Source organism: Trichoplusia ni, chromosome 1 (assembly GCF_003590095.1).
Source record: "Trichoplusia ni isolate ovarian cell line Hi5 chromosome 1, tn1, whole genome shotgun sequence".
In the NCBI taxonomy this organism is placed as follows: Eukaryota; Metazoa; Arthropoda; class Insecta; order Lepidoptera; family Noctuidae; genus Trichoplusia; species Trichoplusia ni.
In genome coordinates, this window is record NC_039478.1 from 2,498,631 (window position 1) to 2,515,841 (window position 17,211).

Genomic DNA, 17,211 nt, shown 5'->3' on the forward strand with positions numbered 1-17,211 from the left:
TAGGTCACAGTATGTTTGAAAACATTCAGAAAGCAATGATATCCCAGCTAGCTTTAATTTGATGAATTATTATTAGATCGCATACACATTAATGTTAAATAGATTTATATTAAATGAAGATAATCATTTAGGAATAGCACAAACGTCTGACAATTTGTAAAATGTGTCTTATTTGTTCTACGCGGATAACGGCTCCTTACCACTATAGTATGCCAAAGCCAAGATTGGTCATAGAGCATAAGCAAAAAGACTTACCAGTCAGTCAAGTCAAAGCAGTCATACCCAAAAATTACAGTTGATACAGATTCGAGATTATTTTAAATTTTTAAACAAATTTAGCTCCACAATGCCGTAAAATTACATATTAGAAAACCTATTAACATCTATTGCCTAAATGGCGTAAACATCAAAATTAACAAAAATAAATGCTTACAATAAATCACCTTGACGGGATTTGAAAAAAACACCTTTGAAAGTGATGATATTCATGTATTAAATTTCATAAATATGAGATACAATAAACAGGAGTTAGTCTCGCTAGCGTCCCAGACTTCGCAAAACTTCGACCGTGAAGGTGTGTTGATCCTGAAAGAAAGGCAGGATGGCTTTTTCAGGAGATCTGAAGGTAAGTTCTACCCATTTCATTAAACACAGAATAGACCTAAATTACCTGCCTTTACACGAGTTAAAACAATAAAATCACAGTAGCAAAAAAAGATACTGTTTCAAATGTTTAGGTTCTACAGAAAAACAAATTTTCTTTTATAAATTGACTGAGTGATTTTGTAAATAATCGTAATATATTTACTGATTCAATATAACCGTCACGTAGTGTTGTATAGGTACCAAGTTCTCTACTTTTATTGTTCATTTACCAGTGACTAATTTTCATTCTATATCAAATCTATTTATTTTAGTTTGTACATAGATATACCTATTCTTGCTGAGTGTGTAGCACTCTTTTTCAGTAAACTTAATGTCATCAAATCAATGTGCTTCTCTGCTAGCCATACTAACTAAAAACCATAATCTTTAGTACATATTTTATAACAGGACCAAAAACATGAGTTAAGTCTATACATAATATATTTAATTACTTGAAACCAAAAGTAGACTCAAATATGTAATATTAAAAAAACTAACAAAAGACATACAAGGTCTGGATCCTCTAACTGACACCCAGTTACAGTAGTTGTGCCATCTAAAACTAATCAACTCTAACAATAATATTATAATAACGAAAAAGTGTAAAACTCATTCTTAATAAACAGTAATGAGTACAATAATATTATGAATACCTGAGATAATATTCTCAAGCTTTAAAATAAAAACTCATAATGTGTATATTAATTTATATAAATTAAATAATAATTAGTCATTCCAACACATTACTTCAATGATTATTGATAAATAAATATAAACAAATGAATATCTATCAATAATTATAGTTAATGTTGTTTTGATGTATTAAGTTTATATTATCTTCCGTTTGTACAATAGTTACATCGCATTATCTATATGAGTAGTTCAGCAATTAAAACATAAATACTTTTATCTAATATTAATATTTAAACTAGATAGCATTCAGATAAGAAGCATCAGTAAGGTAAATGTAAACAGTGAAATATTTTAAAATGACAGGAAGGATAAAGAATAAATACATTTTCGAGGTGGGCCAGCACTTTATAAAACTAGAGTCACTTTATTTGAACAAACAAGCATCAAAAACTGATGGTATATTTTAAAAACTTTTTATACTAGATGTGTTCAGGAATGATTCGTTATGTAGGTACAGTAATAATATATACTAGCATAAAAAGTATTTAAGAGAAGCACCAGTAGAAAGGTAGATGTGAACCAGATATGGCTAAATAACATTGAGATAACACTAATTGTATGGGAAGAATGCAGTAAGATAAAAGTGAAGGGCCAAGCCAGTGTTTTAAATAAACCCATACACTACGGCCTCAAGTTAACCACGCTATAGGTTAAAACATCTATTATTATCAACATCTGTTTTATCTCTGTAACATTGTAAACTTTTTCATTCAAACATGTGTTTGTTTTTACTCCAAGAATGAGGTCAGTGATAAGTTTAAGAATCTGAAGTGTAAACATATTTTAACGGGCTTCCGCCTTGTATTTACTGAACACTGTTAAACAAAAATAACTATTTATTAAGCAAGGAAGATAGATTTATTGTTTACGAAATTCACTAAAAGTTTTTCAATTGTCCACCACCAACTTGTATTAGAATTTACGAAAAGTAGAGAAAAAAAACAGCATATTTGCTCCAGCAGTTTTCTGATTTCGAAATATATGATTCTAAGTAAGGCCAATAGAATTTCCCTTTTTACTATACTTATTTTTGTCATGTAGTTTCATTGACAACGTTAGTTTACACAATCATCTTACATCTGTTAACAATACTTTACAAATGAAACAAAAAAGTACCATTGAAGTATTGTCTTTGTTATTATTTTGCCATTCGAATACTAATCCCTATTGTTTTACATATTTGTACAGTTAAATACGCACTTAAATCCGTTGACGTCATCGATTATAATTATTTACGTCATGTTGTTACGTATTTTAATGTGTAAATCGTTATCCAAAGTTATTTTATTGAGGAAATTTAAAAATGAATTGTTTATGTGCAATGCAATTATGTAGTTATTTTTGTACATGTTATCTTAATTCTATAAATATTATCGACGCGTGTCTATAGGTATGGTTTTATGTTCCTCTTTCACGCAAAAACCACTGAACGGATTTAGACGAAACTTGGTACACAGATAGTTTATATCCAGGATTAACGCGTAGGATAGATATTTTTATCCCGATTTTATGTTGCCCTGAGTTCATTTTCCATTTTTAACCTTATAAAGGTATATAACTGTCATTTTACAGGGTATTGTATTGTTGGGACTAATCGACTCTCCATCAATCAATCAAAACGTAAATGAAATTTTATCAAAAATCTAACTTTATTTCATATACTGTTATATACATATTTGCTGTTATATTGCATATAGTTTCGTACCTATTTCAAAACTATTGCAATCGCAATTGAAAAATGGCTTTCCAAAGAGTCCACTTCAGGTAATTTATAGGCGTTAGGTTGTCTGAATTCTTGTGAATGTGGGTAATATTGTACCCATTGAACCCCGAACAGAAGTTGGGTTTCCTCCGCGGAGTAAAATATTTTAACCCTTCAAATATCAATTGCGAGTGAGGTCCTGACCAGGGTATGGCTCATTACTCCGCGTGCCCTAATTGCTCGTTCACCTGCACATAAACGGACCCAATGCAAGCCCATATTGTCGCCGATGGCGTGGCCACTTTTTGGACATAGTAACTGTCTCGACAAACTGGAAATGAAGAATATATCTATTATAATATCAGTAGGTATCGATGTAATGTTGAGCTTATTATACACCTAATTATTAGCCCTAATAACATGAAATCTCTTATAAATACTTTGATTTTCCTCTAACAAAATATTTGAATTGAGATCATTGCGAACCTCGCTCATGCTGGGATAAATAATATAATCATTATTTCTGATTTGACGTGAACTCAAATATCATTATCATTATTTATAATTCGTTACACGTGCCGTGTCCTGTATAGATATGTAAATATTGATATCGTATTTGTGATTTCCTGCCGAATTCTAAGCGAGTTATACCTAGTAACCTTTTCGTTATTCCTACCTACGGATAATCGTTAACATTAGGGTGCTTTAATACAATTTCTTAATAGTTTATTCTCTGACCTTTGCGAGACATTTTGATAACTGGAGTGTTCCGATATACATAGATATAAATGCGTATAGATAGGTATGATTCAGATTGTTTGTTAACGAATTTTCTACGTACGTAATGACGTTAAAAATTATGGAGCACTTAGATGTTTAACGCACTAGAAGTTATATCAATGACGCACAAAAATTGCTAATGTTTGGATATTAAATATTTTACAAGATTTTGCAATCTACAAGAGACAATATCTGAGAACGGGATAAAGCAAGCCTGATTACAATTCCTCGTTCCTGGCAATACGATGAAGTTACGTCTAAGTGCTATTTTCTTCTACTTTTCTTTGTTCCATATCATGCAACCCAAGGAACTGTCGTAGAAGAGGAACTAGCTTAACCAAAACGACTATTGCTTTTTTATGGATGAAACGTGTTCGTATTTCTTTCCAGGTTGTTCCGTACGCTGGTTTCGACTCCGGGGTAATCTGCTGTTCTATCTTAAGGGTCCCGAGCCATGGTACGAGCCCATGGGCGTCATAGTACTAGGACATCATCAAGTCAAAGTGCAATCCCAAGATGAAAATGGTCATTGGCCATTCCATATCGGTAAGACTTGTTTAAATAGATAAATTTGGTAAGATTAAAGTAAACAGTAAAATTCTCGTATTACAAAATTAGTCACCATATCCCTCGGAAAGGGCTTGATTTATTTTATTTTATTTATATGCCCACTTAGTAGTACTGAGAATCAGTTACCTTGTTCTCATTCCTCGAAGTGATGAGGGTTGTACCACCGCTAATACTTACTTCCTTTTTTATTCATTTGTGATGTTGTTACTACTGATACTAACAGTTTTTTCCAATAATTAATTTATATGGCAAAAAAGAACTTTTGCCGGGTCAGCTTATATTAGCTTAGACTTGAACATCAGCAACAAAGATAATAAAGTCATACAAAAAGAAAAATTACGATAGAACTCAATAAGATACAAAATATTTGTTTATTGTATTGTTCCCATAATAACCCAAATTAACCTTTGCTAACAAAAGTTCCCGAAATGGGGAGCCTAAGTCCGTCTCGATACCCTTTGCGAATTTGGTACACCTGACCAAACTATGCCCCACTTACTGGCGAACCCTAATTGCCCGTTCACCTTTACGTATGACCTAATGCAGGCCAATATTGTCACCTTTGCCGTGGCCGTCTTTTTGGGCTCGGGAACTGTCAATCAAACATCGAGTCCATTCGGCTTTTTGTCTTCATCATCTTTTGTTACAATATAAGTAAATTGTCGTGTTTGAATACCGCCTTAAGCCTAATATACCTTCTTTTTGTCGAAAAATCTTCATTTGTGATCGAGGTCGAAATTACTCTTATTAGAAATTGTTCAAATTTGTAAAAACCGTTTATAGTAGACACCTCTGAGAAGGTATTAGAATTTAAAATTGATCTCTCAGTATTCAAATAAATAATAACTGATATCTTCAGGAATTTCTTGATAACACTACTCACGTTCGTGTTCAGCAGAAATAACGTGATTTCGTGGTAAATTTAATGCTAAGAAAGTATGAGATGCTGTATTTTCCTAGTACATATATTTTAATTTTTAAATACTGCTTTCGTTATTTTTGCATTCGTGTTGCAGTCAGTTACATTTATTGCGGATATGGTGTGAGTATGTCTGTGTCTTAGCACACATATCCAAGTATAACGGAAACTAGGTACTATTCTGCAGGGATTACTTGTCTGATCGAAGTTATTTTCTATGACGTTTTTTTTTGATAAAGAGCTGTATTATTAATATATCGTAATATTCATTTTCTTTTTCTAGTGTGGGAAAATGGCGTTTGTTACAAAATGGCGACGTTCCACGAATCAGAACGAACGCTTTGGCTGAAGGCGATAGAGTTGGCGCCATACGACAACATACAGGCGCAGGCGAACGTTTTGAGGGAAAGACTGAACAAAATCAGGCCAAATCTAGATATATCTACTTATAGACTGCAGAGGGGAATTGTGACTGGCAAGTGTATATACAGTTTTTGTTGTAATATTTTATCTGACAGATTAATTAGTAACAAGATGCGTATGGCTTGTGTTTCTTAAAAAATTAATGATTTTGTCACCAGTCCCCACTATTAAACAAAATTTTAAAAGACACAAGATGGTAATACCCAAACGGATAAAGCTAAAGATAGCTTTTCGCCCGCGGCTTCGCCCGCGTCGTGGTCGGTTATATCGCGTTTCCAAGAGAACTCTTCAAAATTCCGAGATGAAAACTATCCTATGTTCTTTCTCAAGGTCAACTCTATCTCTATACCAAATTTCATTAAAATCGGTTCAGTGTTTTAGACGTGAAAGCTTAACAGACAGACAGAGTTACTTTTGCATTTATAATATTAGAAGGGATTAAAGGTGTATTATCTGCGAGTTTTCTAAGACACGTCTAACGAGGAGGCTGAAAGTTTTTATCATCGAGTTTTTTAGTCAAAAATTTTGTCTTGTATTAAAAACTAAAGGACAATCAGTCAACAATTCTCTCTTCTTAGAGGCTAAATACATTATGTACAAATGGCTAGGTACTCATTAATTATGATGTCTTACAGATATGAACGAAGTGCCGCTCTGCGAGTTAGCATTATCGTGTGACAACTTGCTGTGCGACGCTCACGGCCGGCCGCCATCACCGCTCATCGTGATATACGTTAAATACGACAAGGGTCTGTGCGTCAGATATGGGGCTACGGAAATCGTTGAGGTAAGGGCAGGAGAGCATTTGGGCGTCTTTGTGCATGTGACTATAATGTGTGTGAACACAAGGAGTTAATTCCTTAATGCGGGAATTGTTTTTGATGAAAATATATTAATTTTAGATTCCCGTAATGAGCAGTGAGCAGTGGTTTTTATACCCTGATAAGGATTGACTAATAAGTAATAATATTAAAACTTATTATCGAAGTACCTTTTATCCTCATTTATAAATATGTTTCCTTGCCAGACCTGCAGCAATCCGTGTTTTTCGAAAACGATTTTGTTCCGTGCGAGCGACGGTCTGTCTGGCTCTGCGTTAGTTCGCATCGAGGTGTACGACGTGAAGGAGCGCGTGTCCGAGACTGCTGTTCCCATGGGGTATACATCAATGCTGCTTAGCACTATACAGGTAACTTAAATATGATATATCTTCCTGCTATTAAATAGGAACTCACAGTGATATTGCGCACCATATCTAATATTGTTTAAATATTTAATTTAATTGTTTAATTTTATGACTCTCATTTCCCTTATATTCAGTTAAAAGAAAAAAAAATACTTTATACTGGCCGAATTGAGAAATCTGCTTTTGAAATCCGTTGAAAACAATACTTAATTTACTTATTTTCTACTCACTGTACAGAAACTTTGTTTACTTTTTTTAAACTTTCCCTTCACAGGAAGCCCAAAGAATGCGCGTCGCCCTCGTCACTCAGGACCAGAAAACAGTCGGTTTCGTCACCATCAACGGTTGGAGTCTAGAACCATCGTATATAGGAACCAGTCCCAGTCATACGAACGACAGGAACTGTATAGATATACCGCAGAAGGTTCTGTGTCACCGTCGCTCGCAGTCCTTGCCTCCAAGGCTCGGCTTGAAGCTAAAGTTTCCGTCATACGGGAGCCTGTTGAAGCAGAACTTCGTTAATAGCCACCAAGTGACGTACAGGTTTCACTCGGGATTGGGAGGTGATATCACTGTGCACGAGATTATGGCTGAACCAAAACTGTGTTACGCAATGCCGATACAGCTGCTGTGAGTATGATTGTTATTTGTTTTAACGATTTCAGTATTTGTAATAAGTGTGTGTTTTTAAGTATCGTGTTACTAAGGTAAAACTTGGTTGAGGTTTGGTAGGTATTCGCTCCTTGTAAACACTGGTACCTGGCTGCCTCCATCCGGTTTTACTAGAGGCCGATCCCAACATACTTGACGCTTATATCCCCAATTACTAAGATCTTATATCAGGACTGAAACTATACTCCATTTTCTTAGGTACCTATAAAAAAGTGACAATATTTTTGTCTTAAAATTCAGTTTAAAAACAAAACGCGACAACAACCATTACCCTATTCAAATATACCACTGAAATTTATCAGTCGCTACTAAAATACCCGCGAATGCCCGCGGGTATAAGGTAACAGAAATCTTAACTTTATGGAAGGCAGACGCGGCAAACAGCGCTCAGAAGATCTCCAAAATTATATCAATACACCACTCTTTTAAACTTTTTACGTAAGCATACTGAATCCTTATTCTAACAAATACATATACGATTACAGCGACATCTATATCCAGCGTGAGAAAGAACTTCTTGAAGAACTGCTCTCTGTTGGCGAGATATGTGGCCAGTGGCAGTCCAGACAGTTGGACCTTGTTAGCACGCACGTTTCATTACTGAAGCACTACTGCCATTCAAGAAGATGCATGGTCAATATGGAAAACCAGTACTTCAAAGCGAGTAGTAGGAAAGGTAATGTTATTATACACATTTTGTTTATCCGTGGATTAAGTATCGGTTAAGGTGCCATTCAGAATTGCGAAATGGAAGGTTTTATCTTCTAATATATAAAATTCCCGTGTCACGATGTTAGTAACCGTACTCCTCCGAAACGGCTTAACCGATTTTTACCAAATTTTATATGCGTATTCAGTAGGTCTGAGAATCGACCAACATCTATTTTTTATACTCATAACAGATAAGGGTTGCTCATGCTAAAAAAATATATTTTATATTTTGGACAATTTTTTTTTAATGTGGTATTAAAATACATACAAATACAAATAATTTATTAGGCAAGACAACGTTTGACGGGTCAGCTAGTATTATATATAAGTAATGAAAAAATAATTTGCAGTAAAAGAAAGTCCAACCTTCTAACCAATGCTGATTGTTGCCAAACTTTAAGGCTATTTTTATTATTAACCAGCAGTTGCCCGCGTGCTCGCCCTCTACAAATCGAAAACAATCCCACGGGAACATAAAACCGGGATAACTGCCCTATGTGTTAATGCTGACTATGAACTATACCAAGCTTCGTCTAAATCCGTTCCGTGGTTTTTGCGTGAAAGAGGAAAAACATCCGTACATACAATCTTTCGCGTTTAGAATATTTGTAAGATATTTACTTGAGTTGAGTTAAAGTTTTAAAATTTTATATTCCTGCATTTACTACATATATTTAAGAAGTTTCATCTCATATTTTAGATGATGCCAGCCTCGAATTCGCGCCTATAAACCTGCACCTCCAACGCATGTGGGTCCACAACGACACTTTAAACAAGACTGGCTTTCATGACGTAGTGACGGCCGGGGCTTTCGCCGCACATACGCATAAGGCCGAACGTACGGGTGGCTTAATAAGGTAAGAATATAAAATTAAATATCATTTATTCAACACTACTGTACTACAAGACGACTGTGCAATTTGAACTTTTCGTACTGCCCGGCGTCGCCCCCTATAAATGATTCATCGCTCACTAAGTGCTTCGGAGAAACAACGGCGCAACAAACTCCAAAGTACCACGCTGTTTTTCCATGCAAAATGGCAGCAAATTAAAGTAAAGATTGTTTGGGGACCGTGCCAAATAAATAAATGAAAGGGCCGAAAAAGTGGGGGTTATAAAATTGGTACTCAACAGCCTTATTGATCAAAGATACTTACCATGTTCAAGTCAAGTAACGACGCTTACCAAAATGTCGCACTAAGTGCTGTCTTTATCACTATCAAGTGGTATGTAGAAAAGAGAGATTTTAGAACGTCATGTAGCTAAGCGCCGTTCTTGTCATTCTCTCACATTGCCTTTACTACATAACCTCTCACTTTCAGGTTGGTACAACAAGTGAAGGATATAAACAGCACTAAGGCGGAGCTGAGTTCGATAACGAATAAGATTCAGACCGAGTACGATAACTTGGTAGCGGTGAGGCGTCTGCGCGAGGAGGTATCGAATGATATGGAGAAAATTGTCATGTTATTGCAAGCCAAGCAGTTTGGTGGAGTCAATAGCGTTGTTGAAGGTATGTATAGAATTTACTCATTATTATTATTTCTAGCATATCGTGGTGTGTGGTAAAAAACTTTCGGGGTCACTCAGAATAAGCCGCGAAACTCCATTCGATCTGAAAACATCAGAGGGTCTACCACCTCGTCTTAAAGTAAAATTCTTATATTTGGAGAGTGGCATCTATCTTCCACACACGCGACTGTAAGATGTGGCGCTGTGGCCCTAGGACTTGATAAACTTTGAATCTTGTCTTGTATTTCGATCTTGATAATGGACTTAATGGCTGATTACCACGGTTGATACAAACTAAACTAAATTCTATTAGCCGTTATGATTAGTTTGGTGTAAGATCGACATCAGCACACAGTGCTAAACGTCCTATTGGGTAAGCTCCATGCCCAGTTGTTATCCATCCTTTACATAATTTTTTGGCTTTGATGATACTATATTTGTATTTCAGGCATAAAGAGTAAAGTGAAGAGTATACTGGCCCAATGGGAGCCCGCTGTAGTCGAAGAGTCGCTGTCTTTCATTGGCTGGCCAAAGAATAACTGTAGCGAAGAGAATGACCAACAGGTAGGCATGATATAATTTAACCTACATATGTTGCAATTAATACTGTATAGAATTTTGTAAAGTTGATTTTGTTCCCTAATATCTTGAAAATTAAAAGGCTCTAAATAAGTGTTAATGTGACAGTAAGTAATGACAACTCCATTCACAACTTTCACAGACGATGTCAATCATAATGCGCTTAACGGAACAACTGAGCATGTTCGACACCAACTCAGACTGCGATACCTTCGACGCCTCATCAAGTTCTAGCTCCAAAGAGACCTCACCTACCGGAGAGACGCCCACACTATCCTCAAGCGTCCCAAACATATGCAACTACCCGAAGAAACTAGTCCTAGAAACGGAACTACAATTCCACAACGATTACTTCAAGAATGGGATCGATGAACGAGATCGCGGCGGCTTGAATCATTCGTTCCGTTCGGTCAGACTTTCAAAGCCGAAGATGGAGGGGCAGAGTCTGTCGTTCGATTGTACTAAAAGGCATGGGAGCTTGAGGCATGACTTCAAGAGTTCAGCGTCGCTGGAGCAAGTCTCGTATAGGTGTCTTGTGGATGGATTGAGGAATGATAAGAGAAAGGTGGGTTTTTTACGTTTGTGTTTTGAACTTGTTTTTTTTGTCCAAATGTTGTTGGTTTGGAGGAGATAGAGCGTCATTAATGGTTTTTGTTTGTGATGGCTCATTTTGAAACCATTGCGAATTGAAGCAAATATTTTGATTCGAATTTGCGATTTTTTATTTTATACGATTTCAATACTGCTTTGCCGCGACGAATACTTGGTTACACTGTATCCTTCCTATCTGTAGAAACAAGAGTGTTTCTACAGCATTTTATACTCTGAATATTATAAGTGTAATCTAAAGTCGGCGTTTTATTTAATCAGTAATATATTGCAATGAGAGACAGCGAAACATTATCGAAATTCGTTCAGAAAAATACTCATTCCTTTTTGTTTATTATCGCGTATAATGTTCATATTGGCATATGCAATACAACTTGTATAAAAAAGTCATTTTTTTAAATAACAATTTTTTTTTTCTTGCTTTTCCCAAAGACATTATCATCTGCTAAAAAAATATTGAGATGTTGATTTTCTACCATAATATTCTATTGCTGTCAAATAAATTTGTTTACTCTTGGTGTTTGATTAGATGATGTTAAGCGTTTAATATTGTTTAATACGCGAATACTGTACCTTTGTTACCTTGTTGCTTTGCGAATAGCCATTGAATAATATAACATTAAAAATTAAAAGCTATGCTAGCATAGCAACTAACGAAATGCTTGCGACGCGATAGTATAACATTTTCATTTTTGTTTGAATTGATGCTTCCATTTCAAAAAATGTATCTTTATATGAAACATCATTTACAAAGTAGCTCTCCCATGATGTATCATTAATATATTTGATTGTAGGCGTTGGAATCGAAGCGGGACTCCGGCACCCTGCCTGCCGTCGGACAGTTGGACCAAGCAACCAGAGAGAACAACTTACAATACTTGAGAAACATCGGTATCGTTGTAGAGGAGGCTCTTACTACTTTAGTCGAAGAGCTGAATAAAATCGTCGCGAATAATGGTGAGCAAACAAATACTTATTCATATCTGACACTCATATTAACGTAAGGAACTATGATAAATGGTTTATTAGGCTTTTATTCTAAAGTTACGAATATCCTTACATACTAAACCCATTATGATATTGTATTGACATCTATACATAAGTGACATTTTCAACAGACATCAAAAAGAAAGAGGTTCTCAGTTTGCCTGCATTGTTCTTTTTGTTTTTTGCTACCTCAGAACTTCGGACAAGTCAAACCAAATTTGTAGATTCTTTTCTCATTTAACGTGAAATAGCTGTCATTTCGTCCCGTAAATATTGGCTCAGTTGTGTTATTGAATGTATTAATGTTGTTGTTACATGTTAAATGTGTTATAAATTGTGTTATTAAATCCTGATCCTTCTCTTATGAATTAACACTGTCTAAAGTGTCAAACTGTTTAGATATAAAGTTGAGAGTAGTAAAGGAGCTGGCACCGACAAAGGCTGTATGATATAGTATGACTTGTTGAATATTATGTTGTAGCAATAGGTTTGAGTCACAGATGATTGCGGTTCTTGCAAAATGAGAAATAAAATGGACAAGTTTTTCTCAAATTATATGTTCCACCTATAGCTTTAATATTGGTAAAAACTTACCTTTTGACTTTCAAACAACGGTGAGCTGTTTTTAATTAATTCATATCCATTGCCACATTCTGCTTTAACAGATTTGCAATGTTACCATTTCGTTAGACTGGTCAATTGACTAATTGTATTTTACAGTCATTTTACAGCGTGACTTTTATATTAATTCGAAGCATTAGTAAAAAGTCATAATCAGCATTAACGCTCAAAGAAAAGTAACTTGTCTACGGGCCATGATAAATCAGTCAACTTTCGCTTGCGTAGCTTAAATTTAACTAAAGTCCTTGAATAAATTGAATACACCTATGAATATCCAAATACGTATCTACTAAGCAGTTACCCGGGGTTTTTCGAAATCCGTTCAATGGTTTTTGCCTAAAGGTGGAACAAACATACCTCCATGCATACAGACTTTCACATTTACAATATTAGTAGGATGAAGACAGAATAATACTTTTTTCATTTATTTACAGCGTCAAGCGAAGATGAACTAGAGACCGTCAAAGGTTTGATGGATGGTCTGCGTACAAGTGGTGATGATGCAGCGAGATGGATGCGTCTGTCACACGCGGCGCTGCGTCTGCGTTGCGAGTCGCCGCAGTGGGCGCGCGAACACGCCGCCTTGCAGACTAGGAGGGATACTTGCTTCTCACAAGCGGTTAGTAGATAAAATATACACGTATTATCTTATTCTTACACTTAAATGTTAAAGTTTGTATGTACGTCAACTATACTGATCAGTAAGCAGAAAAGACTAATTCTGTCTCTTAATCTCTTTTTTTTCTTTCTCTGCCCTAGGGCAGGCGGAAGGGACTCTTACCGGCTAAAACTTCCTTCCCTTGTTCTCCTAACCGAAAGCGAAAATAGTTTCCATTAGAGCTAGAATCAACTGAAAATTTAACAAATGCTGTATATGTAAATAAATATCGATGAGCATTTATAATTTGTAAATCTAGTTTAGATTCAACTAAATACCAGTGTTTCACAAGGAGCGACTGCCTATTTGTTACCTGGGCAACACGATTCCCCTTAGTTAGACCGGCTGTCAGACTTTCTAGCTTCTGACTACCCAGCAGGACTGTCAAAGATGTATGAATAACAGCCGGGACCCACAATTTAACAAGCCTTCCGAAACACGGAGGAACACGTTATGACAAAGACGTTATGACCCATTTACGGACCGACCGTGTCTACAATAACTTAATATTGTGATCGATCAACTTGAGCAGTTATAGCTTAGCCAAGAGCTCATCTTTTGCCCACTTAAGTGTTTTATTCTTTATCCCTATTGCAGTTGGCAACAGTCTCAGCCGGCCTACTCTGTTGGCTATGCTCCATGCCTGCTGATGTCGTCACGAAGCTGCTCAGCTCTGGCCTGGGTCCGCTGTGCGGGTTCGAAGGTCTGCTGTCCCTCTACTCCACTGAGAAAGCGATGTGGGGTGACATGGTAGTAGCAGTTGAAGATCTTCAGACAGTTGTCTTTAATCTGACTAAAGTTGGACACAGGTGAGTTTGTGATTTGTTTTTGGTACTTGCAAGGGAATTAATCTCACGAATCCGAGCTTTATTTAAAGAAATTTATTTTATATGAAATAAAAACGGTGTAAGTAAATAGCGGCCATATTTATTTACAAAAAGTTTCTGACAAGACAAAAAAAGTAAAAATCTTTTTAAACCCTCAGTTAGATTATTATGCAATACTCCTCACCTTACCCTTTTCTGCACGATAAAATTTAACAAAGCATAACTGCTTTAAAGATTAGGAGAGAGGGTTTGTGACGTAACAATTTCGTAAAATTTATACACAATCGTGACGTCACGCTTAGGTTACATTCACAGCAATTTGATCAGTTTACTTTTGCTGGACAAATTGAAAAATACGTATCCATTATTATACATTAAAATGAAAGACAGGATACTGAAAAAAAATTACTATGAGGGCTTTGATACATATTTTTTATAAGCTTCAAGCTTCAATTCAGTTAGGAAGGTTTGTGATTACTATGGGACATGCAACCAATAGTAACATGACACGCAACCAGAGGTATTGCCTCTTTAAAATAAGTTAATTATTTTCATACATAAAACAGTAATGAATATGATCTATGATCGGGGCTGGCTTACATGTTTTGCTTGCGTTTATTGTATTTAAAGAATGTTTTAATATTCCAGTAATACATCGATACCACAAGTGACGGGCACTCGTGGGGCGTTGACAGTTAACATACCAATATCTGACTCGCTGTACTCCAAGTTTACAGCCAAAGAAGTAAGTAGCATAGGTTTTATTTGGTTCATGTAGAATTTATGTACATAAGTTACCTGTTTTTCTTCTTTTTGTATTGAAAAGCTAGCAAGGCAATTTTATTTGAAGAGTTTTTTAAAATTTGTTGCTATAAAACAATTTTTGTAAAATTTTACGAATATTTTTTAGTTTTACAAGAACATGGCGTTGCAATTCTTTTGGCAAAATAAAGGTTAAAGAAGCGCCTTGAATCTGACGTAGTGCTGGATCTAATGTTGCCAACCTAACAAGTTTACTGTTTCATTTACATCGCGCTTAATCGTCTGCCAAAAGCGTAAAAATAAACAAAAGTCCTTAGTTTGTCGGTTTCGACGGGATAACCATGGCATTAAAATTATGTATCTTGGGTGTGAACATGCCATGGTTGTCAACTGCTGCTGTTTGTGACAATTCTGTCTCTCTTCTGTCATCCATCGTTGCGTCGTCATCATCAGCCGGAGGAGGCTGGTGCTCAACACAGGACACTTCCTTCCTGTTCCATGCTGATCTCTAATTAGTTAGTTTCTCCTATATCAACTCGCAAAAATATCCTTCTTAAATTTCAGCACCTGAGTTTCACGATAACCGCTGTGTTCTTCAACATCGGTGTGAACGAGAAGGCGACCCTGGCCGAAGCCCTGGGCGAAACAACGCCGCAGTATCACTCGAACAGCGACAACCTCGATAGACTGAACAAGTACTATCATAAGTACAGCAAGATATTCCCAACTGATCATATGGCGGCTAGCAGAGGTATGTTTGAGTACTACTACTTTTTTTCGGATTTGAAATCATCAAATGACTCGTTCCGCCTTAGGTTGAGTGGAAAGACTAGACTAGACTCCTACACTCACACAAATGCTTGTCCCACTCGGGGATCTTCCTACAGCTCAGTGGGTTTCGCATGTTGACCTCAACCACTCGCCTACCCGTGAAGTCAAATCAAACAAGATTATTAGAACCACTTCTTTACATTTATTTTCAGCATCATCAAGAACGAAACCACTTGAAGAAGTAATGGAAACTCTGAGGATATGTGTTCATAAGAAAGTTCCTAAGAACGTTGAGGTACTGCATTTGGCCTCGCTCGCTACCAGGCTCATGAATGGTAAGTGAAATCTTTTATAACCCAATACTGGGCATCATCATCATCATCTATACTAATATTATAAAGAAGTAAAGTTTGTGTGTTTGTTAAATTGTAAGGAGTAATCTTGGGACCTACCGGATCGATTTTAAAAATTCTTTCACCAATAGCAAGTCACATTATTGCTGAGTGTCATAGGTTACAAAAAAGTCAACGATATCATATAAAAGTTAGACAACTTTTATATTTAAGTTACAAAAAGTAGTTTTTTTAATAAAGAAGAGTTACGGGACAATATAATCGTGGCGACCATTCTGACAGGGCCAGCATTGGGACAACTGGCTTATATTCCGCGGATACCCATGATTCCCACTGATTTACCCATACCGTTTGAAAGGCTACAGTTTCCAGTGAAGATCTTTTTTGCCCACATTATTAACAAGTCCCAAGGTCAAACATTCTCTCTGGTAGGCATTTTTTTTTTGTTTTGTTTTGCCGCGACTTGGTCCTTATGGAATTCGTTTATCGCGAATCTCACAGATGAGAAAATGTTTTTTTTTTTAATTTTGTATTAACATGCAAATACAAATTATAGCTATAGTATAACCCTCCTTTTGGCAGTTAAAAATTAAAACATAACACCCTGTACTAAAAAAGGATTCTTAACATTATGCCCAACGAAGTGGGCACGGGTCAGCTAGTGTATATATATATCATAACGGACTTCTCCCTAGAGGCACCATCCCGGTATAGAGTGACCCGCATCCACACTCAGCCAATCACTTAGGTGTATTAAATGAGTTTTGATAATGCGCTCTTTCAGATGCCATTCAGATATTCGAATCTGTAGACTTAATACGTGACCTAAGTTTCTACTAGTACCGTTAAGTGGGTTATTTACTTAACCTTTCTTATAGTTCTATTGATGGATTAATTATATTGGTTCTGGATGTAAACTGTAGTAAGACGGAACTCAAATGCAACTCAGAATCATGTCTATAAGTCCGACTCTTCAATTTAATTTGGTCCTACGGGCTTTGGAATAGTTGTATGTTAGGCTTAAACAACAATACATGCTGTATAGTATTGATATTCTGCTGGATTGAAGTTCAGAATATAAACTAATCAAATAAAATTTAAATGTAATAAACGATAATATCGATAAATCCAACTCCTATTTTAGTATGTAAACCTTGACATTTGTGCCAACATTCGACACAGGAAAAGTAACATTATATTTTTAGGTCAAGGCTCTCTAAATCGAGGGGTC

The 17,211-nt window shown here is 36.0% G+C and overlaps 1 protein-coding gene across 3 annotated transcripts in view; it reads left to right on the forward strand.

Moving 5' to 3' along the window:
• The first annotated feature begins 262 nt into the window (after positions 1 to 262).
• LOC113508359 (type I inositol 3,4-bisphosphate 4-phosphatase) overlaps positions 263 to 17,211 on the forward strand; it is a 28,009-nt gene continuing 11,060 nt past the window's right edge. For 2 of the 3 annotated variants that reach the window (XM_026891350.1, XM_026891342.1), the window contains exons 1-17: positions 263 to 625; positions 4,211 to 4,366; positions 5,593 to 5,790; positions 6,368 to 6,519; positions 6,760 to 6,921; positions 7,193 to 7,548; positions 8,076 to 8,266; positions 9,002 to 9,158; positions 9,624 to 9,814; positions 10,262 to 10,377; positions 10,535 to 10,957; positions 11,796 to 11,958; positions 13,044 to 13,228; positions 13,865 to 14,076; positions 14,743 to 14,839; positions 15,421 to 15,607; positions 15,840 to 15,962. In XM_026891350.1, the coding sequence (XP_026747151.1) occupies positions 508 to 625; positions 4,211 to 4,366; positions 5,593 to 5,790; positions 6,368 to 6,519; positions 6,760 to 6,921; positions 7,193 to 7,548; positions 8,076 to 8,266; positions 9,002 to 9,158; positions 9,624 to 9,814; positions 10,262 to 10,377; positions 10,535 to 10,957; positions 11,796 to 11,958; positions 13,044 to 13,228; positions 13,865 to 14,076; positions 14,743 to 14,839; positions 15,421 to 15,607; positions 15,840 to 15,962 (3,187 nt within the window). In that variant the 5' untranslated portion in view covers positions 263 to 507. The remainder of the gene's footprint in view (positions 626 to 4,210; positions 4,367 to 5,592; positions 5,791 to 6,367; positions 6,520 to 6,759; positions 6,922 to 7,192; positions 7,549 to 8,075; positions 8,267 to 9,001; positions 9,159 to 9,623; positions 9,815 to 10,261; positions 10,378 to 10,534; positions 10,958 to 11,795; positions 11,959 to 13,043; positions 13,229 to 13,864; positions 14,077 to 14,742; positions 14,840 to 15,420; positions 15,608 to 15,839; positions 15,963 to 17,211) is intronic. The other variant, XM_026891359.1, reaches the window with a different exon arrangement.